Source organism: Pantherophis guttatus, chromosome 1 (genome assembly GCF_059756535.1).
Source record: "Pantherophis guttatus breed Tessera chromosome 1, ASM5975653v1, whole genome shotgun sequence".
Taxonomy (NCBI): Eukaryota; Metazoa; Chordata; class Lepidosauria; order Squamata; family Colubridae; genus Pantherophis; species Pantherophis guttatus.
Genome location: NC_142063.1, coordinates 340,176,322 through 340,200,064, shown reverse-complemented (window position 1 = coordinate 340,200,064; position 23,743 = coordinate 340,176,322). Strand labels below are relative to the sequence as shown.

General features: G+C 43.8%; 1 protein-coding gene across 8 annotated transcripts in view; it reads right to left on the bottom strand.

Annotated features, from left to right (window-relative positions):
• The window catches only part of ACACA (acetyl-CoA carboxylase alpha), a 280,148-nt gene that overhangs the window by 122,960 nt on the left and 133,445 nt on the right, over positions 1-23,743 (bottom strand). For 4 of the 8 annotated variants that reach the window (XM_060693230.2, XM_087883448.1, XM_060693231.2 and 1 more), the window contains 5 exons: positions 18,442-18,585; positions 16,902-16,998; positions 14,383-14,490; positions 6,191-6,247; positions 5,800-5,844 (listed from right to left, as the gene is read on the bottom strand). In XM_060693230.2, coding sequence (XP_060549213.1) covers positions 5,800-5,844; positions 6,191-6,247; positions 14,383-14,490; positions 16,902-16,998; positions 18,442-18,585 — 451 coding nt within the window. Of the gene's footprint in view, positions 1-320; positions 441-5,799; positions 5,845-6,190; positions 6,248-14,382; positions 14,491-16,901; positions 16,999-18,441; positions 18,586-23,743 lie in introns of all 8 variants that reach the window. The other 4 variants (XM_087883446.1, XM_087883447.1, XM_087883450.1 and 1 more) reach the window with 2 other exon arrangements.

Sequence of the window (23,743 nt, the reverse complement as noted above, 5' to 3'; positions counted from 1 at the left end):
CTCCCTCTTTCATTCATGTCAGCGCTGGAGGAGAATATAATTTGGAACGCTGACAACTATATTATAAAGAATATGTTGAGACTCTGGAAAGAGTGCAGAAAAGAGCAACATTTAGGGGGCTGGAGGCTAAAACATATAATGAATGTCCCAAAGGTGCTTTTTTCAAGAGGCAACTGGACTTTCTGGTTTTTCTTTGAAGACCTTTCACTTCTCATCCAAGAAGCTTCTTCAGCTCTGACTGGATGGTGGGAAATGAAAGGATTTATACACCTTGCAGACAGCTGGACATTTGTATTCTTTTAGCGGGTTGTTAAGGTCACCTGGAGCTTTATCTGTGTCATCAGGGTCATCTGAGTGGTGCAAATTGGTGTGGAGCCTTCTTGGAACTGTTGAAACGACTGTGTTGTAGACTGGAGATAGATGATGTTGTATCCCTCCCCCTGTGTTGAGAGAGGGCTGTTCAATTTTGACATAGATGGCCTCTTTGACCCCCTCTTTCAAACCAGTGATCCTCTCTGTCCAAAATATGGACTTCTTTATCTTCAAGAGTGGCCTGTGTCTTTTAAATGCAGACGAACTGCTGAATCTAGTCCTGATGTGTGTGTTTTCCTATGTTATATAAAAAATGGTTGCAGGAATTGAGTATGTCTAGTTTTGTGAATTGTATGGCTGTGAAATTGGACCATAAGAAAGGCTGAGCACCAAAGAATTGAGGCCTTGGAACTCTGGTGCTGGAGAAAACTCCTGCGGCTCCCTTGGATTGCAAGGCAAACAAACCAGTCGGTCCTAGAGGAGATCAACCCTGACTGGTCTTTAGAAGGCCAGATCCTGAAGATGAAACTCAAATACTTTGGCCACCTAATGAGAAGGAAGGACTCACTGGAGAAGAGCCTCATGCTGGGAACGATTGAGGGCAAAAGAAGAAGGGGACAGCAGAGAACAAGGTGGCTGGATGGAGTCACTGAAGCAGCTGGCGTAAGCATAAATGGACTCCAGACTCCTCTACCTCCAGAGGATGGTAGAGGACAGGAAGGCCTGGAGGAACATTGTCCATAGGGTCGTGATGGGTCGGACACGACTTTGCAACTAACAACAACAAGTCTTCTGAAAAGAAGGACTAGGGGACATAAGAAAGCAGTGTTCCAATATCTAAGGGGCTGCCACAAAAAAGAGGGGGGCAAACCTATTCTCCAAAGCAACTGAAAGCAGTACAAGTAGCAATGGATGGAAACTAATCAAGGAGAGAACCAACCTGGAATTAAGGAGAAACTTCCTAACAGTAAGAACAATTAACCAATGGAACGGCTTGTCTCCAGAAGTTGTAAAATCTTCATCGTTGGAGACTTTTAAGAAAAGATTGGATAGTCACCTGTCTGGAATGGTATAGGACCGTGATGGCGAACCTATGGCACACGTGCCACATGTGGCACGCGGAGCCATATCTGTGGGCACGCGAGCTCAGCTCCAGCACGCATCTGCGTGCCGGCCACCTGATTTTCCGGCCTTCCAGGCCCACCGGACGTTGGAAAACGGGTTGTTTCTGGCCTCCGGGGGGAGAGGAAGGCCATTTTCGCCCTCCCTAGGCTCCTAGAAAGCCTCTGGAGCCTGGGGAGGGCAAAAAATGGGCCTACCGGGCCCACCGTGCCATCACATGCCAAAAGTGGGGGGAGCGTGGGGGGGTCATGTGCGCATGCGCAGGGGGGTGGGGCGCATTGAATTATGGGTGTGGGCACGCACATGTGCAACCCCTCCACGCCCCCCCCCCATTTTTGGCACACGACAGCAAAAAGGTTAGCCATCACTGGTATAGGATCTCCTGTCTGACCAGGAGGTTGGACTAGAACAGGGGTCTCCAACCTTGGCAACTTTAAGCCTGGAGGACTTCAACTCCCAGCTTTGCTGGCTGGGGAATTCTGGGAATTGAAGTCCTATAGACTTAAAGTTGCCAAGGTTGGAGACCCCTGGACTAGAGGACCTCCAAGGTCCCTTCCAACTCTGTTATTCTGTTAATTGTATCCTAACCAAGGACCTTCTAATTGTTGGACCAGCCACCACGACTGAATCCAGAGAAGAACGCCAGAAATCTTCTCTTAGTTCTTCACCACATTTCTAAACTCTTCCTTGTCTCTTGCTGTTTGCATGTTGCTGAAAGCTAATCTTTTTATTCTTGCTGCATTTGTCAGCATACTGTCACTAAACTGACTGCTATTTTTTTTTCTTCTTCTTCTTTTCAGCTCTTCAGTCTAGCACTTTCAGGCAAATATCCAATTAAACGTGCGTGGGCAAATGCAAACGGAAAGACGCAGAGGTAAACATGTCCTCAGAGTTTTCATACCAAAATCCAAAAAAAGGAGGGGAAAAAAAGCCCAATTTCCTAGATGAAGGAATTATGCCCCTGCTGTGTTCTAATCAACCAACCATCATCAAGACAATCAGAATAATTCGCCTAAATTAACCAATCAAGACACCCTGCAAATTGGAGAATGCAAAAAGCTACATGAGAAAATCATCATAGCTGGTTATTATACTAATAATCGTGTTAAAAGCCTAATGAGATGAGGAAATTGGAAGCCTGCTGAAGCAACTCTCTATTACTTCAACATGCTGGGAAGTAATTATATAGACTGTAATTAAAACACAAAACCAGCCCACACCATGGCCGCTAAGTTACGGTGATAGTCCGGTACTAGAACGAATAGGGATGGGAAAAAACCAAAAGATGAACCCAGTTTCTTGGAAGGGCTGAGAAAGTGTGCTTAGAATTAGAAGGGCTGAGGAGATACCTGAAGATTCCTCACATCCTGGATATAAACTGTTTCAACTCCTCCCCTTGGGATGGCGCTATAGGGCATTGTGTGCCAAGACAACTAAACACAGGGACAGTTTCTTCCCTCGGGCATCACTCTGCCGCATACCTAATTCTCGCAGTTGACAAAGCATGATGACAACTAAGTTCTTCCTGATCAGAGGTGGGTTTCAGCAGGTTCTGACCAGTTCTGGAGAACCGGTAGTGAAAATTTTGAGTAGTTCGGAGAACCAGTAGTAAAAATTCTGACTGGCCTGCCCCCATCTATTCTCTGCCTCCCAGGTCCCAGCTGATCGGGAGGAAATGGGGATTTTGCAGTAACCTTCCCCTGGACTGGGGAGGGAATGGAGATTTTACAGTATCCTTCCCCTGCCACGCCCACCAAGCCACGCCCACCAAGCCATGCCACGGCCACCAAGCCACGCCACAGAACCGGTAGTAAAAAAATTTGAAACCCACCACTGTGCCTGATGTGTATGTATATTAACTCATAGACTGTGGCTGTAGTGTTATTTATCCTTTTATGATCTCTTATTCCCTCCTTCTATTGGCTGCACTTGTTGTATTATTATTATTTTCTCTATTGTTTTGCGAGTGCACTGAGTGCTTCTGTACCGGGGACAAATTTGTTGTGTGTCTAATCACACTTGGTCAAATAAATCTTCCCTTCCCTTCTCTTCTTATTCCTATTCAAAATTCTTTCTTTGATGATTGAAGTTAGCCCAGTCACATGATCAAAATTCAAGTGCTTGGCAACTGGCATGTACTTATGACGGTTGCACGGTCTCGGTGTGTGTGTGTGTGTCATGTGATCCCCATTGTGACCTGCCCAGCTGGCTTCTGATAAGCAAAGTCAACGAGGGGAGAGGGGAGGAGCTGGATTCGTTTAATGATCACCCGATTTGCTTAATAACTGCAGTGATTCGTGTTAATCCTGAAGCCGACCTGATCGAAGCCATCTTGACAGCTTCAGTGTTGCCACACTGGAGCAGAGGGATAGGGAGCGGGGGATTTGAGATAAAGGGGATTCTGTAGCCAAAACAAAATACTTTCTCTTGGGAACCAAGGACGTTCTCACACCTGGTCACAGGAAGGCGGAGTGATGTTACCAGGCAACCAGACAGCGTGCGTGATTGGCCCATGTGACTGATTGTTTTGAGAAAGTGACAAACTTTTAATTAGGTGAAAACTCTACGCCAATATGATATATCCAATAAAGCTATTCTTTGAGGAATCTACCTGCCTCAGAGTTTTACTTGCTATGGGTGTATTACTTGGAACCCTGACAATTCGCTTAACAACCGTAGCAAAAAAAAATTGTGAAATCGGTCGCAACTCGCTTAGCCACTGCTTTGCTTAGCGTAGGAAGTTCTCTTCCCAATTGTGATTGTTAAGTCGAGGACTACCTGTATCTGGATGATGCTAGGGTTGGTGAAGATTGCCAGCGACAATGCTGAGTAAAAGACAGATCAATAATCTGATCTGACTTCTTGTCCCCCTAATGTCCTTGCTAAGAAAAGGATCTACCTCTGACATAGACATTGTTCTTTTGTTATTACTGTCCGGCTGTTTGCTTAGGAATCCCACCAAAGCTCTACCAAGGTGTGTGGATTTATCCACAAGCATTTTAAAAAAATTCTCTTTTTTTCTCCCCCAGTTATCTATTTTTATTCTCTTAAACTGCTTGGATTTCTACTTCCTAAAGCCCCCTGCTTTTCACTTAAGCTATCCATACTTTTCCAGCTTCCTGTCTTAAAGCCATTGATTGATTGGTATCTGTTATGTGCTTTCAGAGTCGCCTTTCAAAGCTGGGCCATGCCAATCAACACAGGCAAAGCAATCCAGAAGAGATGTAAGGAATATTTCTTCTTCTTCTTCTTCTTCTTCTTCTTCTTCTTCTTCTTCTTCTTCTTCTTCTTCTTCTTCTTCTTCTTCTTCTTCTTCTTCTTCTTCTTCTTCTTCTTCTTCTTCTTCTTCTTCCTCCTCCTCCTCCTCCTCCTCCTCCCCCTCCTCCTCCTCCTCCTCCTCCTTTTTAAAGATGTGGTCTAATTCAGGGTGTCAAACTCAAGATCCGGGGGCCCAATCTGGCCAGTGGGGTACTTAGATCTGGCCCATGGGGCTGTCCTGAAAGAAGCAAAGGAGCAGCCTGCGGTGCCTCTGCCAGTGAAAACAGACCTCGGGAGGGCCACAAGCAGCCCTCCCAGACTCAGTTTTCATCCGTGACGGCCTCCTGCAGCAGCCCTCTGACAGTGAAAACGCAGCTCAGGGGGGCTGCTGGAGGAAGCCATCGCAGATGAAAACGGAGCTCGGCAACCTGTTTTTGCTGACAAGAGTGCTCAGGCCACCACAGGCACACCACCTGACACGTGTGATGTCGATCAGGCCACGCCCACCCTGGCCACACTCACCCACCCCAAAATCAAACATAACTCTGATGCGGCCCTCAATGAAATCGAGTTTGATACCCCTGGTCTAATTTATCCTAGGAAGTCCACAAACCCCAGAAGAAAGAGTTCTAAATTATAGGGCCAGGCTGGAAAGAGATGGCACTTACAGGTAATCCTCGACTTACAACCATTCATTTAGTGACCGAAGTTGGAACAGTACTGAAAAAAGGGTTTTACAACCGTTTGCCACATTTATAACTATTTGCTGCATCCCCACAGTCAATGGAAAAGCCAGATTTTTTCCTCCCCAAGTTAAACATATTATAATATAAAATAGAAATAGAACTAAAGATCATGAGGGAATAGCGAAAGGTAGGGAAAAAATGGTGCAAGATAAAATAAAAGAAAGAAAAATAAAAGCAGCGACTTCCCATATTTTTCTGGTGCAATAGAATACAAAACACATTACAACCTTAATTTTTTGCTTTATCTATTTAGCGAGTACTAGCCATTTCTACAACAAGAAGATTAAGCTAACTAAAGCTTAAATCAAAGATTCATATATATTTTTTTTCTGTTTTGAGCACAAACGGTCTTTCTACTTACGTGAAATCTTTGGTCCACCTCACAGTTGATTTGTTTTCTGAAATCCTTGCAAGCCAAAATGTAAGGTGCAGAGGCATGAAGAATAAAAGGAGGGAGAGAGGCAAAACAAAAACTAGCAATTAGTTCATAAATTAGAAGTGAATTAAGGAAAAAAAAATCACAAGCCGTACAATATGGTCATTGTTTTCAATTCTCAATTAATTTTTTTTGGAGAACATAATGAAAAATTGCATTATTTGTCCATTGCATAGCTGGAGACAAATAAAACAAAATCAACTGTGAACATGATTTGATTTATTTTTTCTTCCATTAAAATCAGTCCGATTTGCCATGCAAGCTACTGAAACTGAAAAATGCCGAATGAGGGAAATCAAGAGGTCTAAATAAATACCTTTTGGGCCACCAGAAAAGTTAGACGTCGAATTCCATGGTCAATCAGGATAGCTTTCTGGAAAAAGGGAAAGAAACATGAGAAAGTATGTCCGGAAATCGATCAGCAAAAAGGGGGGGGAAATCTCAGTATGGTAAAGCATTTTTTTTTAAAGAACTCTACGTGCTATTGTAAAAAAAATTCTATTTAGAGTCCTGGAACTATACATAGGAATTGCTTTCTAGCCTGGTGCCTTAACCATTAGACAACACGGATTTTCATATACATGGAGGCCAGAGGTGGGTTTCAGCAGGTTCTGACCAGTTCTGGAGAACCAGTAGCAGACATTTTGAGTAGTTCGGAGAACCGGTAGTAAAAATTCTGACTGGCCCCGCCCCCATCTATTCTCTGCCTCCTGAGTCCAGCTGATTGGGAGAAAATGGGGATTTTGCAGTAACCTTTGCTTGGATTGCGGAGGGAACAGTGATTTTACAGTATCCTTCCCCTGCCACGCCCACCAAGCCATGCCCAAGCCATGCCATGCCACGCCCACCAAGCCACAACCACAGAACCAGTAGTAAAAACATTTTGAAACCCACAACTGATGCAGGCCTAAGTACTGTATATATATATTTTTTCTTCAGGTTTTCACTGTAATTTTTGTCATGGACGCCAAGAAAGTTATAAACAGCGTGTCCTCCTTTCCCCCATTTGTCTTCCTTTCCAAACTATTCATGCCCTCCTTTGCCTGTTCAGGAGTCAGCCTTCCTAATCTAGTAAACCAGACTAGGAAACCAAAGTTAGGAGCGGTCACTGCTATAAGGTAGTAGCAGAATCTTGCAAGTCTGAATGCACTTGTAGGGGTATGTGAGAATGACCTTGAGACCAAAAGCAACGGTCAGATAAGAGGCAGCTCAGCCCACAAAAGAAATAGAGGTGGGGCAAACATCTCAGAAGTAGAGGTGGGATCAGCCGGTTCTGTCCGGTTCGGGTGAATCGGTAGTGGCAACTGATGGAGGCTCCACCCATCTACCCGGACGGAAGTCCGTGCGTGCTCACATTTGCGAACCGGTAGCAAAGGTAAGTGAATCCCACCTCTGCTCATAAGGGACCATGATCAGTTTCATAGATTGTAAATGAGCCCGTCATTTGTACTTCTATAAGCGTCTGATTTGGTACAGCAACCAAATAGGACAAGTACATATTCCAACAGATAGTAAGGATTGCACACACACAAAAAAAACCCAATTGCAAGCAGCCTGCATATTGCATGGGTCAGAATGAAGACTCCCTTGTGCATTCACTCTCCTGAACATCCAATTCCCACAGTACTGTCTTATGCCTAAGTGTATTTATGTTGTGGCCTGTTGACCGCTGGCCCCTCCAGCAGCCGAATCAGAGGAGGGGAAGCAGTGGTGAAATCCAAATTTTTTTACTACCGGTTCTGTGGGCGAGGATTGGTGGGCATGGCATGGCATGGCTTGGTGGGTGTGGCAGGGGAAGTATACTGCAAAATCTCCATTCCCATCCCACTCCAGGGGAAGGATACTGCAAAATCTCCATTCCCTCCCCACTCCTGGGGGAAGGATAATGCAAAATCTCCATTCCCACCCCACTCTGGGGCCAGCCAGATGTAGTATTTGCCAGTTCTCCGAACTACTCAAAATGTCTGCTACCGGTTCTCCAGAACCTGTAAGAACCTGCTGGATTTCACCCCTGAGGAGGAGGTGTGGGAGCCAAGGTCAGCATCAAGGCAACCTGAGAGCTCCGAGGGGGAAGAGGGAATGGAACTGTCAGAGAAAGACAGACAGAGGCGGAGCCTGGGCCATCCATCAGCACTCAGATGGAGAGTCAACAGCCCCAGGTCTGGAGGTGGCTGATGAGGAAGAGGAGGAACAGATGGGTCCAGTGCCTGACGCACAGATGCACAGAAGGCAGAGGAGAGGAGAGCAGTGGAAATCTGTGGGCCGATCTGTGGGACGGAAGAGCCACCGCTGCTAGCAAAACCCCACCCTAGCTCTGGGGATAAAAGGCAGGGGGCGGAGATGAATAGATGTGGCAGACTTGTTAGCCTGCTGTGAGAGAGAGGGCTGCTGGTGCTCCTAATAAAGGAATCATTGCTTCAACTACAGAGGGTTTATCGTGTTTGGGGAGCTGGGTCAGAACAATTTACCCGTATGATATGGCTGTATTATTATTATTATTATTATTATTATTATTATTATTATTATTATTATTATCCTTTTATGTTTTCGATTATCTTCTCTTATTGGTATCATATATTATGATTATTATTACTTTGATATTATGATTATTACTACTCTGTTGTTTTGCATGAACACTGAGTACTTAATGCACCGGTGAGAAATTCCTTGTGTGCCTAATCACACTTGGCTAAATAAAGTATTCTATTCTATTCTAAAGCCAAGGGGGAGAAATATATTTCACTCTCGTAAGATTTTATTAAAGTAACCTTATAATAAAAATAGACCTAGTACTCTTTCCTGACAGTGAGAATGATTGGAAGGGACCTTGGAGGTCTTCTAGTCCAACCCTTTGCTCAAGTAGGAGACCCTGTAACAGTGATGGCGAACCTTTTCAGCACCGAGTGCCCAAACCAGGATGCATATTCATGCGCACGCCAACCAGCTGGTCTTCGTGAGTGCCGGAGCGCTGAAAAATGGCCTAAAAAACAGCCAAAAAACAACTGGGAAAACAGCCTGTTTTTTTTCCGTTTTGAGCCATTTTCCGGTGCTCTGGCACCCATGCAAAACCAATTTTGGTGGGCTAAAAACCAAAAGAGCAGCTGGAAACGGCACACGTGCATACAGAGAGTGCTTTGCGTGCCGTCTCTGGCACGTGTGCCATAGGTTCGCCATCACGGCCTTGTAACATTGATAAAATAAACTCATGGTTGGTGTTTTTGTCTGGACTACATCAAAGGCAACTCACCACGGCCTATTTGCCCCAGCCAACTCATCAAGGGACAACTTGCTATGGCCAACTCGCCACGGGACAATTCAACAATTCAATGTAATTATTTAAAATAATTTTAATTTTTAGCATTCACATATTTTTTTGGTCCTTCCTTTGGCATCCATTTGTTTGTTTGTTTGTTTGTTTGTTTGTTTGTTTGATTGATTGATATATGCCGCCCTTCTCCGGAGACTCAGGGCAGCTTACAATGCGTTAAGCAATAATAGATTGTGCAGAAATGAATAGATTGACTTTGATGATTAAAGAAAGAGAAGATTCAGAATATTTTTAAGATATGGAATCAGTTCTACTATTGGTTAGAAAAGAGATACAAATAAGTAAATTAATAGTTATGTATAAAAATGCTATAATTAGAATATTTTGTTAGTGATGAATTGTAATTGATTGGAGGAGAATGAAGACAGAAGAAATAACAAAAAGAAGAGCGATTGGAGACAACACCGAGATGTCACATGGAAGGAATGACTGATGTATTAAACGTTTGTTTGTTTAAAAAATAAAAAACTTTTTTTTAAAAAAGGGGACTTAAAATGGGTCCTCCTCACAGTCTCGTATCAAAATTGGGCACTTGGCAACCAGCATATATTTATAATTATATAGTTTTAATTGGCGACCAGAGTCATGTGAATGCCATCTGCGGCTTTCTCAGCTCTGCTTCTGACTAGCAAAGTCAATGGGGGAGGGGAGCTGGGTCGACTTAACAATCACTGGATTCGCTTAACTGCAACGATTCGCTTAACAACCGTGGCAAAAAATAATTATTATTTATTTATTTATTTATTTATTTATTGGTTCAATTTATATGCCGCCCTTCTCTGGAGACTCAGGGCGGCTTACAATGCGTTAAGCAATCGCCTTCATACTTTTATATATACTTTTGTATATACCTGCTTAGTAGGGCTTTGCCCCCCCCAAAGCGGTGTTCTTTTTAAATGAGCCTTGATGGTACAGTGGTCTACGCACCCTGTTATTAACACAGCTGCCTGCAATTTACTGCTGGTTCGAATCTCTCCAAGGCTCAAGGTTGACTCAGCCTTCCATCCTTTCTAAGGTAGGTGAAATGAGGACCCAGTTTGTGGGGGCAATAAGCTGACTTTGTATAAATATACAAAAGTATGAAGGCTATTGCTTAACGCATTGTAAGCCGCCCTGAGTCTCCGGAGAAGGGCGGCATATAAATCAAATTAAAAAAAAAACAAAAAAAAAACAAAGTCAGCTTATTGCCCCCACAATCCAGGTCCTCATTTTACCTACCTCGAAAGGATGGAAGGCTGAGTCAACCTTGAGCCTGGTGAGATTCAAACTTGCAGTAATTGCAGGCAGCTGGTGCTACTTAACAGCACTTTAGTCTGCTGCGCCACCAAGGCTCATTAAGGATTAATAGAACTTTAATGGTTCTATTCTACCATTTCTTCGACATTAATAGTTGGCCATGGTATTAGAGTTGGCCACGGTAAAGTTGGCCACCCCCTCCACTTCACCCAAAATCAGAAGTGAATTTTTTTTAAAAAAAAAAAGAAGAAAAAAACCCTCCAGACTTTGATAGGAAGGAAAAATAGACAAAAGCTTCATGTCCTCAGCTTCAGGATCCGATTCCTGCTTTCCAGAAGAGAAGGTTTTACTACGGTAAACGCCCTTTGAAAATGAGCATTCGCCATCGACGGGGGAGGGGAGGGGGGAAAATAACTTTAATAATGAGGTTGAGATTTTCCTTTTAAAAAAGAAGGTTATTGCTTTTAAAATTCCACAAGTGTCAGACAATAAGTATATAGCAACGGGATTCTGATTACATTGTAATAATACAGGCCTCCTAGCGACTCAACAGCTATTACGGCGCCATTAGGTACCAACACCTGGAGAAAGTCTATTTCCACTGTCTGTTTCAATCACCTCCACCAGTCATTTACAAGTATACGATCCTAATTTCTATCAAATACACACATACACACACGTACACACACACACACAGGCACATGCAAGAGGGGAGGGAATCCTGTTGGGACATGCTGAGACTGGAAATTTATTTGGGCAATTTGGATCAAGCTATTTGATAGTTTAATGCACAACGCCTTCTTTCCTCCAGACACACTTAAAACACACACACACACACACACACACCCCACAAGCCCCTTCATGCAAATGAAAGAAAACCTAGCTTAGCAGTTCATTTACGGGAAGAAATGTAAACGAAGGATTTCGTGATGGTGAAGCGAGAACGAAGATCCAAGGCAGCCATTCCTTATCGACGCATCCCCGAGAGGAAGCTGGCTTTGATTAAATCGCTTTCGTTTCCAGGCTAGGGATTTAAGGTTCCCCCTTAAATGAAGTTAAGAATTTATTTATTTGTTTTTAACTGAATGCGTTAAAACAAAATGAAACAAAAACGGGAGAAAAGGGATGCTAATTTCGTCTAATTTGCCGTTTGTTTTGCAGTTGTTTTATTAAAAGCATTAAAACGTTCTTAATAAAACAACTGCAACGAACGGCAATAGAAATAACAGACTTATATTTATTTATTTATTTATTTCATTCAATTTGTATCCCGCCCTTCTCCTAATGGACTCAGGGCGGTGCACAGCCAGAACTAAAACACATACCAATACAAAATTTAAAATTTTTAAAAGAATTACATGACTTTGGCCCAAAATGTAAAACATTCAAACTAAAACCCATTGACAATTTAAAAAGCTAAAAAAAGTGGGGGGAGGGGTTCATGCCAGCCCTGCTTGATGGAAAAGAAAAGTTTTTAGGGCACGGCGAAAGACCCGGAGATCTGATATTCTTCGTTTCTCCGGGGGCAAATCGTTCCAGAGGGCAGGAGCTGCCACAGAGAAGGCCCTCCCCCTGGGGGTCGCCAGCCGACATTGCCTGGCTGACGGCACCCTGAGGAGTCCCTCTCTGTGGGAGCGTACTGGTCGGTGGGAGACTATCGGCGGCAGAAGGCGGTCCCGCAAATACCCAGGTCCTATGCCATGGAGCGCTTTAAAGATGGTGACCAACACCTTGAAGCACACCCGGAAGACCACCGGAAGCCAATGCAGCTTCGTAGTGCTTTGCAGCCCTCTCTAAGCAGTTTATAAATGTCAGCATATTGTCCCCAATAATTTGAGTCCTCATTTTATCTATCTCGGAAGGATGGAAGGCTGAGTCAACCTTGAGCCAGTCAGGATCGAACTGCTGGCAGTCGGCAGAATTACCTTGCAATGCTGCATTCTAACCACTGCGCCACCAGAGCTTTTTACAAATGCTGTGTAATGCCTTTCGAAAATGTAGTACGACATTCAATCTGCTTCCTTTTGTTCCAGTCCAGTTGTAAGAAGGAAGGTCTTCATTTGCTTTTACGTATCAATCGTTTACAGGTAGTCCTCGACTTACAACAGTTCATTTAGTGACCATTCGAAGTTACAACGGCACTGAAAAAAGTGACTTCTGATCATTTTCAGACTTACGGCTGTTGCACCATCCCCATCGTCACATCATCAAAATTCAGATGCTTGGCCACTGACTCGTATTTATGACGGCTGCAGTGTCCCAGGGGTCATGTGATCACCTTGTGCGACCTTCTAATCGGGAAAGTCAACGGGGAAGCCCGATTCACTTAACAACTGTGTTACTAATTTAACAACCGCAGTGATTCGCTTATATAACTGTGGCAAGAAAGATAGTAAAATAGGGCAAAATTCATTTAACAACTGTCTCACTTAGCAATAGAAATTCGGGGCTCAACTGTTGTTGTAAGTTGAGGATTACCTGTATTTTGTCTAAACCAGGGGTGTCAAACTCAAGGCCCAGGGGCTGGATTCGGCTCGCAGGGTACTTAGGTCTGGCCCACAGGGCCACCTGGAAACAGCAAAGGACTGGCCCTCGGTACCTCTGCCAGTGAAAATGGAGCTCACGAGGGGCCCGGGCAGCCCTCCTGAGCTCCGGTTTCGCTGGCAGAAGGTTGCAGGAGGCCATTGCAGCTGAAAACGGAGCTTGGGAGCCCGTTTTCGCTGATAGAGCTCTCAGGCCACCACAGGCGCCCCGACAAGAGTGATGTCGAGCTGGCCACGCCCCCTCCCCCCCCCGGCCCTCCGAAGTCAAACACAACCCTGATGCGGCCCTCAATGAAACCAAATTCAACACCCCTCGTCTAAACAGACTGTTGTGACCTAGGCTTCCTGAGACACAATTAGTCCCAAATAAACCTATTTTATTGTAACAGCTGAGAATTATGTTCATTCCCAGCCGAGTTGCAATAGTAGCAAAACAAGCCCTTTGGAAGAAGTCCTTCGGGATAATCATCAACCTTTATCTTCTTTGACACCCTGCCAAAGGCCTTACTTGGCAAAGCCCCATGAAGTTCAGAAACAAACAAGAGATGCCGACTGGAAACAGAGTTAGCAACGATGCTTTCCTGCAAAAAGGCCCAAGTGCCTCTGTTTCTCTTTTAAGCCTTATGGGAGGGACCAATCATCTCCTGGTCTTACTTCCGAGTCATCTCTTTTGCTTTAGCTTGCTCTTGCCTTCTGGCAGCTCTGCCCATGCATGCACTAGGAACAGGCTCCTCCTGTTCCTCTGCCTCTCTGCAGTCTGAGTCTGGAGGCTCCGGAGTCCGCGCATCACTCCCAGATGGCCCTGGCCCCATCTCTGCCTCCGACGCAGAGCCCTTGTCAGGGCCTTCCCCAGACTCCAGGACGGCCCATGTTCCTCCCCAGCCTCCTCACTGTCCGACTCTGCTGCCAGCTCCGCAGGCTGCTGGCGGACCACAACACAAAGCAAGAATGGGGTCTCCAAAGAAGTCTAATTTGCCCCCTTCCCTTGGCATGAAAAGCAAGGTCAGTCTTGGCATGAAGGTGGTTTTTCTCCTGGCAGAGTTAAAAATATATGAGAAAAGAGACACTACCTTTTAAGATCTAATCAGATGGCACCCTTCTTCAGTTGTGAAGTGATACTGCTGGGTGACTTCTACAATTATTTACAAATAGCTCAGACAAGAGAGCTGCTCAGCCATGTTATTATTTTCTATAGTGGCTATCAGGGACCATTCCAGAATAATAATAATAAAAAAAGAGAGGCCATTGTCCCAAGGAGTTGACACTTGTCCTTAAAAGATAAGTGAACAGCTCAAAAAATAAATAAATAAATGGAGAAAGACTGTAGCAATGACGGATAGAATCTGCATTCCACTCCGCTAAACAAATGAAGGAAAAAAACAAATAACTAGAGAATGGCACCTTGCTCTGCGTGAATTCCCTGAACATGGCAGCGAGACCTTCATCGTCGATATCACAATCCGTCTTAATGGCGACGTTCAGGATATGAATAGGTTCATCTCGAGCGCTCTACGGTTCAAAGAAAAATCAGAAAGTGAATTGGGGTGGGGTGGGGGTGGGGAAGAGAGAGAGAACGCGGTAATAAATCAATGGCCGCATAATGTTTGCAGGTGGAATGGAGATTCTCTGGTACCCTTCAGAGTTTTTGGAAAAATGGCTGTTCATTCTTTAGATGGGAACAGTGCATCCTTCTAAATTCTGTAACTTAACTGCTTTTTTAAAACTGCCAAAGCAAGAATCACCAACACATTGGGGTGTCACATTTGAGCATTAGTGATCCAGCTAGACATAGTAATAACAATAGCAATTAGGCTTATATACCACCCCATAGTACTTCACAGCACTTCTCTGGGCAGTTTTACAATGTAGAAAAATTATTTGCATGAATGCTTAAGACATTGGTGGGACGCGATGGCTCAGTGGCTAAGACACTGAGCTCATCGATCGAAAGGTTGGCAGTTCAGCAGTTTGAATCCCTAGTGCCACGTCACGGGGTGAGCTCCCATTACTTGTCCCAGCTTTTGCCAACCTAGCAGTTGGAAAGCACATTAAAAAAATGCAAGTAGAAAAATAGGGACCACTTTGGTGGGAAGGTAACAGCATTCCGTCATTAGTCATGCCAGCCACATGACCACAGAGACGTCTTCGGACAGCGCTGGCTTTTTGGCTTGGAAACGGAAATGAGCACCGCCCCCTGGAGTCGGGAACTAGCACATATGTGCAAGGGGAACCTTTACCTTTACCTTAAGATATTAAGATAGCAATAGCAATAGCACTTAGACTTATATGCCGCTTCACAGTGCTTTCCAGCCCTCTCTAAGCGGTTTACAGAGTCAGCATATTGCCCCCAACAATCTGGGTTCTCATTTTACCCACCTCAGAACGATGGAAGGCTGAGTCGACCTTGAACTGAACTTAAGGCTGTGGGCAGAGTTGGCCTGCAATACTGCACTTTAACCACTGCACCACCAGAGCTCTTTCAAAGCATCCATTCACAGCTATCAAAAATGCAATAAATGTATGGCCAAAATCTCATAAGATTGCTGGCATTGTCTATTTTTTTTTATTTATTAAATGTTTATGCCATCTATCCGCCCCCTATAAGGCAACTCTGGGTGTCTTATAGATTATAAAAAGACAAATAGTTAAATAATTAAATCTTAAAACTGTGCAATTTTTAAATTTGTTTCTTACAGAAGAAGTCACCATATGTGGACATTGTTATATGAGATTTCCGTTTCTCAAGAAATAGGATAGTCTTGCAAGATATGGGGTCATTTCCTCCCCTCCCCCCAAAAAAACTGGGACTATGTCATCGCACATCTTCACATCCAATGCCTGAAAGGTTTCCAACCCTTAAACTAAGAATAGGCCTCATATAATTTTGCGTGACTCAGATTACATTTCTCATGGATCTGGAACCAATAAGATTCTACCATCATCAGAAACAAGGAATACCATAAATTAGGGCAGTGCATCCCTCGTGTGCAAATCTGGAGTCTTTGGAGCTCTCTGAACTTGATTGTTATCTTGCAGACATTTCGTTACCCAACTAGGTAACATCATCAATGCTACGTTGAGGTTTGCCTACATGCAAAATTCTCTCATTTGTGTGCTTTCTGAACGATTTGATGCCCATGTATGCTACCAACAGAAGAGAATATTTGTAGCTAAAGGTTGAAATCAGTGGTGGGTTGCTCCCGGTTCGGTCCGGTTCTTGCGAACTGGTAGTAAAAGTGGAGGGAGGCTCCGCCCACCCTCCTGGACGTCATCATAGACAATCTGTTGCGAACCGGTAGTAAAGGTAAGTAGGACCCACTCCTGGTTGAAATGCAGGGTTCTTCGTGCTCTCTGAGCTTGGTTGATTGTTTTCTTGCAGCATTTCATTACCCAACTAGATATCAGTGCAAGGATAACAAAACGAAAGTGGTGCGGTGGCCTAGAGGTGGAGATCTCGCCTCACAATCAGGAGGCTGTGAGTTTGATCCTAGGTAGAGGCAGATATTTCTCTGGGCACAATGAGAATATATCTGCTCCAAACTTCACATTGGCGACAGGAAGGGAATCCGGCCAGTAAACAGCTCCATTCAGTTGCCCTGGCTCCACCCCGCAAGGGATTACGAGGTCATTAAAAGACCAAAAAAAAAAAGGGGGGGGGTAATAAAAGGTCTGCAAGAAAGCACCCAACCAAGCTCAGAGAGCATCAAAGACCCCACATTTCAACCCTGAGCTACAAGTATTCTCTTCCATCGGTACTCAAACGTGTTGCACAAGCCCCAAAAAAGATACAGCTGCTTTAATGAACTGCATCCATATGCTTGCACATACCATTTTCTCCACAGCTCCCTTAATTCACCCCCATCCATTCAACTCAAGAAGTTGTCTCTACTGTCAAACCCAGTCAGAATAGACGACTGTACCTTGTCTTCATCATACAGGGATGGGTGTCCTGATTCTGGAAAGGTGGGGCTTGGAGGTGGAGAGTCGCAAAAGCATCCCATAATCTCGTCAAAAAGTCTGAAGCAGGACATAAGCAAAAGATCAGCCGTCATCTAAATATCCAACAGCAATCCAACATTTTAAAATAATCCCAGCATTCCATTTCATTGCCTCAAACTTGTCCCACCCAGCTCATCTGGGTCCACAATATCCTGCAATATTTCTGACGTCAAGGTATAATATCGAAAAGGGTACCGTGTTTCCCCGAAAATAAGACCCTGTCTTATTTTTATTTTATTTTTTTGAACCCTGAAATAAGCGTTTGGCCTTATTGCCATGCGCTCAAAAGCCCAATTGGGCTTATTATCAAGGAATGTCTTATTTTGGGAGAAACAGGGTAACAAGTAGGAAGGGAGAAAAGTATTGTTGGTATGGGACAAAGTTGCTTAACATTACAAGCGTTTCTCAATCTTGGTGGCTTTAAGAAGGACTTCAACTCCCAGAATTCCTCAGCCAGCCTTGCTGACTGCAGAATTCTGGGAGTTGAAGTCCACACATCTTAAAAGTCTCCAAGGCTGAGAAACCTTGAGCTACATGACGACAAACTGCATAGGCTGGTCCCTTCCCTTACCCAGACGAAACAGACAACTTCAAAGTTAAACCGAAAGGTGCTTTTTCAAAAGGCAAATTGGACTTCCTTGGGTTTTCGCTTGAAGACGTTTCGCTTCTCATCCAAGAAGCTTCTTCGTTTCTTCATGAACTGGATGAGAAGCGAGACGTCTTCAGGAAAAAAAAACCCAAGAAAGTCCAGTTGCCTTTTCAAAAAAAAGTCTCTTTGGGACAACCATGATCTGGATAACCGAGAATCTCCATAGACTTTCAAAGTTAAACAAACATCTCTATCATAAGATGTTCAACAGAGCTTTGCCCCAGACCCTTCACCCTTATGCTATTTTTTTCCTCCTACCCTTCCAATCCCACCTTCAAATTATCCTTTTGGATACATAGCTTAACTTGGGGGATTTGTGCTCTGCAGAGAAGAGAGAAAAGAGAAGAGGAGGAGGAGAAGGAGAAAGAGGAGAAGAAGAGGAGGAGGCGAAGAAGAGGAGGAGGAGAAGACGAAGAGGAGGAGGAGGAGAAGACAAAGAGGAGGAGGAGGAGAAGACGAAGAGGAGGAAGAGGAGAAGAAGATGAAGAGGAGGAGGAGAAGACGAAGAGAAGGAAGAGGAGAAGAAGAAGGCGAAGAGGAGGAGGAGACGAAGCGGAGGAGGAGAAGAAGATGATGAAGAGGAGGAGGAGGAGAAGAAGAAGACGAGGAGGAGGAGGAGGAGGAGGAGGAGGAGGAGGAGGAGGAGGAAGAGGAGGAGGAGAAGAAGAAGAAGAAGAAGAAGAAGAAGAAGAAGAAGAAGAAGAAGAAGAAGAAGAAGAAGAAGAAGAAGAAGAAGAAGAAGAAGAAGAAGAAGCAGCTGCGATGGAAAACAAGCAATCCTGCTCTAACTTTGGTTCTGCCCTATTGCTTACCGGACGAAGTCTTCAAAGGTTCGGAAGGAAACCATGCCTCCCATGCGCTGGCACGGTGGGGTGAAAGAATTGTCCAGGAGAACGTCGCTCACGCTGGCCACGTGGACCATCCCGTAATGGTTAAGGTTAGACGAGAAGGACATTCTAAACAGCAGGTTCAAATCACAGGACGTATTAGGAGACCAGCAGAGGACAGACGGGGCACAAAAAGAAGGGGTCAGGAGAAACAAAAGAGGCTCACGAAACTAGTTAAGAGGCTCATTTTTGGTGGTGGTGGGGGTTGTCAGTAAAAATAAAGGAGAAAACCTCACTTGGTTTGGCGTATAGAAGTTCAAAGAAAGCAGCACACAACAATTGGATAGGAGTGGATTTAAGCTTACCATGATGTCGGCTCTAGTTTTCCTAAAGCCATCTGCATGGTTGTTCAAAATTAAATCTGCAGATTGCAGGCTTTGAAGGATTGCTGTTTGGTTGGTTCAGGCCCTGTCCTCATCCTGCCCTCTTCCTCAACTCTGAACGGGGCTGAATTCAAAATAAGAGGGGACTAATTGTTCCTACCACTTAAGAGAACCATTAGCTGTACTCAGGGGTGGGCTTCAAAAATTTTAGCAAGGGGTTCTCTGCCTGGTTGCTGGGTGGGCGTGGCCAAGGTGGGGGTGGCCTAGTCAGCCTCCTGCAACATGGGGGGGGCACTTTTGCCCTCCCCTGGCTCCGGAGGCTTTTTTCAAGCCTCCGGGAGGGCGAAAACAGCCTCCCCAGGCTCTGGACGCCCTCAGGACTTCTGGCAGGCCTGTTTTTTGCCCTCCCCGAGCCTCCGTGCACGTCCTGCACTAACCTGCATCCAAAACGGGCCACGTGGGGACTCCTGGGAGGGGCAGGGCGGGGTGGGCACGGCCAGCCAGGAGTGGGATTTGGGAGTTCTCCCAACTGCACAGAATCTTAGCTAGAGATTCTCCCGAACCCCTGCGAACCCCTAGCAGCCCACCCCTGACTGTACTACAAAACCAAGAAGCCCAAATTAAAAGAATAGCTCCACCAGAATTAGAAGACAATGTGTTTCAATGCACTGAATGTGCTGCTCGGTGACCTCCAACATTCTTGGGGGGGGGGGACCTGGATAGTCAGTGAGGAACTTGGTAACCAGGTTTTAAACAGCTTTAAGCAGAACTGAAAATGAATTTCGAAGGAGCTTCAGCGGTCACCAAAACCTCAAAGTAGATCGACACAGGAGTGAGAATAATTTGTTTTATGCTCATTATAACTTTTCCATTTTTTTTTTAACGTTAGAATTTGATTTCCGTGAGCTAGAACAAGGCATTGTCGGTTTGCCACTTAAGATCCTGAGCAAACACCCAAAAAAGATCAGGAAAAGGATGCCAATCCCTGTATTGTTGTTATCAACACAAGGCTCTTGATGTGTTCCTTGGGCCATGCGGCTTGCAAGATGGATAGAGAATTTAAGTCCCTCTCTAAATTTTATTAAATTAAATTAATTTTATTTTATTAAATTTATATACCGCCCTACTCCCGAAGGACTCAGGTAAAGCTGGTACAAGGGGCTGCGCTGATAGAACAAGGCTGCTTTACAGGGTTTGTGGACCCCAACAAGCCACAACAACCCTCTCCCCTGGGGTGATGGTTGCAGCATCCCAGGGTCACCTGATCCCCGTTTGCGACCTTTCCAGCCGACCAGCATGGTCAATGAGGGAAGTCAGATTCATGATTCATGCAATAACTGCAGTGATAAATGGCAAAAAATAATTTAAAAAAAGGTTGCAAAATTGAGCGTAGCTCTTTCAACAATTGGCTTGCTTAGCAACCGAGATTCTGGGTACCAATCGTGGTTGTACATTGAGGGCTACCTGTGCTTCATTTAATACTAACCTTCTCCTCTGAGTCATATGACCATTGGGCCGAATGAATCCGGTCTATAGTGTGTCAAGACCGGGTTTGCACCTTTTCAGATTATTTTATGGGTTAGCATGACAGGCTAACCATGAACATATCAAAAGCCCATGGACATGGTGTATGAAGACTCCAATAAAGAGAATATATCTGGCTCATGGTGGAAATGCAGAACTCTTGATGGTCTCTTGATGAGTTTGGTGACTCAAGAGCTTGCAAGCTCCTTGGTGGGCGTTTGCAGGCATCTCATTACCCAACTAGATAACATTATCAGGATGAGGGAGTGTGGGGCTTGCTGTCTGTTTTTACTGTATCCAATAATTTGCCCTGCCAATTTTGGTGGGGGTATAATTTCCTCTGGTGCAGTTTCCATCCCCATGGAGGAAACCACATCCCCATCAAAACTACCAAGGCGACTACTAATACAGATTACTATCAATGGAGCTTCTCCCTCTGATTTTTTTTTCACCTTTTCTTTTAAAAAAAATGTATAGGTTAAAAGCAACAATGACAGAAATTGGATTTGGCCAGCTAAACAGTTGAACCAGTCACAATGGAAATTATGAGCTCTAGTGTTGTATGCAAAGACTCATATTTTATGGGAAGATCTTTCCAATACTTTGCAAGGCTGTTGAAGGGAAGAAGGTTTGAATGTATTTTCCATAGCATGGCGGGGGCTTTGCATAGGCGATCCCAACTCTAAAGAAGGAGGAATTTCCTATGAGAGCTATTAGTTTCATTGTGATTTTAATCATGGTTAATATATGCTTTCCCCAAAATAAGACCCTGTCTTATATTTTTTTGAACCCCGAAATAAGCACTTGGCCTTATTTTCAAGGAGGTCTTATTTTTGGGGGCGTGTGGAGTAAGACGGGGCTCCTCTTGCCATCTTACCTGATTTCCAGCTCTGTCTCCCTAACCCTAACCAGAGGAAATGGCGAGGGGGAGCTTATTTTAGCGCATGTGCTCAAAAGCCCAATTGAGCTTATTATCAGGTGATGTCTTATTTTTGGGGAAACACGGTATGTTTGCATTTTATTATGAATCTGTAATTTTGTTTCTGATGTTGTTTTTTTAATTGTCATGAGTCAGGAATGTGAGATGCACAGCCATACAAATTGTGTCCTGGATAAGATGTTAGACTAAGACTTCTAAGGTCTCTGTTATAACTGGCATTCTAGGATTTGAAATTTTCACCAAGATTTTCAAACCACAAGCAAATATTTTACATTACACCAAACTTTGGGATGGGCTGTTGCATTTATTTTACTTTTTTACGTAACGCCTCACATATATTTGTGGCACTTAAAAATAATTATAATAATGAATAGATGAGGACTCCACAGTTTGATCTCTGAGTTTTGGACATATAAACATTCAGAGTTGTTCGTTGGAATAAACTGGGCTGGAGTTTGTCCATGTGGCTATTTATTTATTTATTTCTACCTTTTTTTAAAAAAAAACCTGAGCCAGTCTTTAAAAGGTCAGGAATTGTAATAATAATTTTAATTCCATGAGGCTGGATTTTTTCAGTCTGCAGCCCTGCAGATTCTTAAGTCTCCTTTTAATAATAATAATTGCCTTTATTGTCATTGTACATCATGTATACAATGAAATTGGTTTTCTGAAATAATGATTACCTGCTTGAAATGAAAAGGGAGCGAAACTGGTGACAAGCTAATCTAAGATTCATGGCTCTCCAGAGAGCTTTGTTAATGGGATTACTCTGAGCAAGAATCTTGGTTTCCATTTAGCCCCTTGGCATCTGGAAAGGGCTTTCCAAGCACTTCATCTGCATTGCAGAACTGTTAACTCTTCTAGTGTATTATATTAAACCCATTTTGCAGATGGAAGTACCAAGGCTGGGTGGGGGGTGGGGGGGAAACCCAGTGGAATTTGCTAAAATAACTTGATCAGTAGAAGGCAGAAGTGAAATTTTCACTAAAGGCTATTTTAATTTGCAATTCATTTTGTGAGTCCCAACAACACCAGGACTCTGATTTCAATTACAGCAGCGTTACAAATTTCATGCAGCATTATGGAGCTTCAAAGTCTGGGGTATCTTACCCGATTCAGTTGTCTCAGCTACTAACTTCCACAATTTTTAATTCTAACTTAACTTCTGTGGATCTTTCTCCATATTTTAGGGGTTTCCTAAGGGGGGGCGTGCGTAAAGTGTACTAGTGTGGCTATCCTCCCTGTCACATTTTAGTTTTTTTTTCTCAATTTTGCTTCTTCGAATTTGTAATTTTTATTTGACAAATAATTAAAATAAAAACGGCATAGACTAAAAGAAACCCAGGAAGGCATTCTCTCTCCTGTTCCACTGTTTTGTTTTTGTTTTTTTTAAAGAAACCACATACATTGCAGAACAATTTGTATCTTGACTATTCCCAAATTATGTTTTCAACGGTTAAGCTATACATTGCTCTGGCAGACAGAAGCAGATGATAGACAGATATTAGCATTTGCAAATTAAGAACACACACATATACACAAACACAAACCCCTATACACAGAGAGCTATGTTTAGTTTCTGAAGATTTAGTAAATTTTCTTTGAACAAAGGCCATGGATATACATCAACACAAATACACAACGGTTACAGCAGGTTGAAATATGTTTAAGAAATCTCTAATCATGGGTATTGTCTACTGTGCCAGCTGGGCATAACCCTTATGCTGGATTTCAGTGCCCATATATCAGCATCAACAGAACAGGCTCAGAAATGTTTGGAGTTATGCTTTTCTGAAATGCAGGTAGTCCTCAAGTTACAACCATTCATTTAGTGACCATTGGAAGTTACAACAGCACTGAAAAAAAGTGTTTTATGATCTGTTTTCACACTTACAACCATTGCAGCATTCTTAAGGTCACGTGATCAAAATCCAGTCACTTGGCAACTGGCATGTATTTATCATGATTGCATTGTCCCGGAGTCATGTGATCAAAATTCAGATGCTTGGCAACTGGCATGTATCTGTGACGGCTGCACTGTCCCTGGGTCATATGATCATCATTTGTAACCTTCCCTGCCCGCTTTTGACAAGCCAAGTCAATAGGGGAAGCCAGATTTGCTGAACAACTGCATGCTTCACTTAACGACTGCAGTGATTCGCTTAACACGGTGACAAAAACCTCATCAAATGGAGTGCAACTCAGTTAACAAGTGCCTTGCTTAGCAACAGAAAATTGTGGTTGCAAGTTGAGGACTACCTCTAGGCAATAATCTTACCCATGTCGTGAATTGGCAAGAGATGGCGTTCAAACTGGTGGGTGTGATGTTATTGTGAGCATCTATCTGAAAGTCATCTAGAGGTTGTGTTTAGGCAACACACCTAACCAGGTCAATTCCAGGCATAAGAACAGCAGTCACACAACCATGCTAAACTTGGTT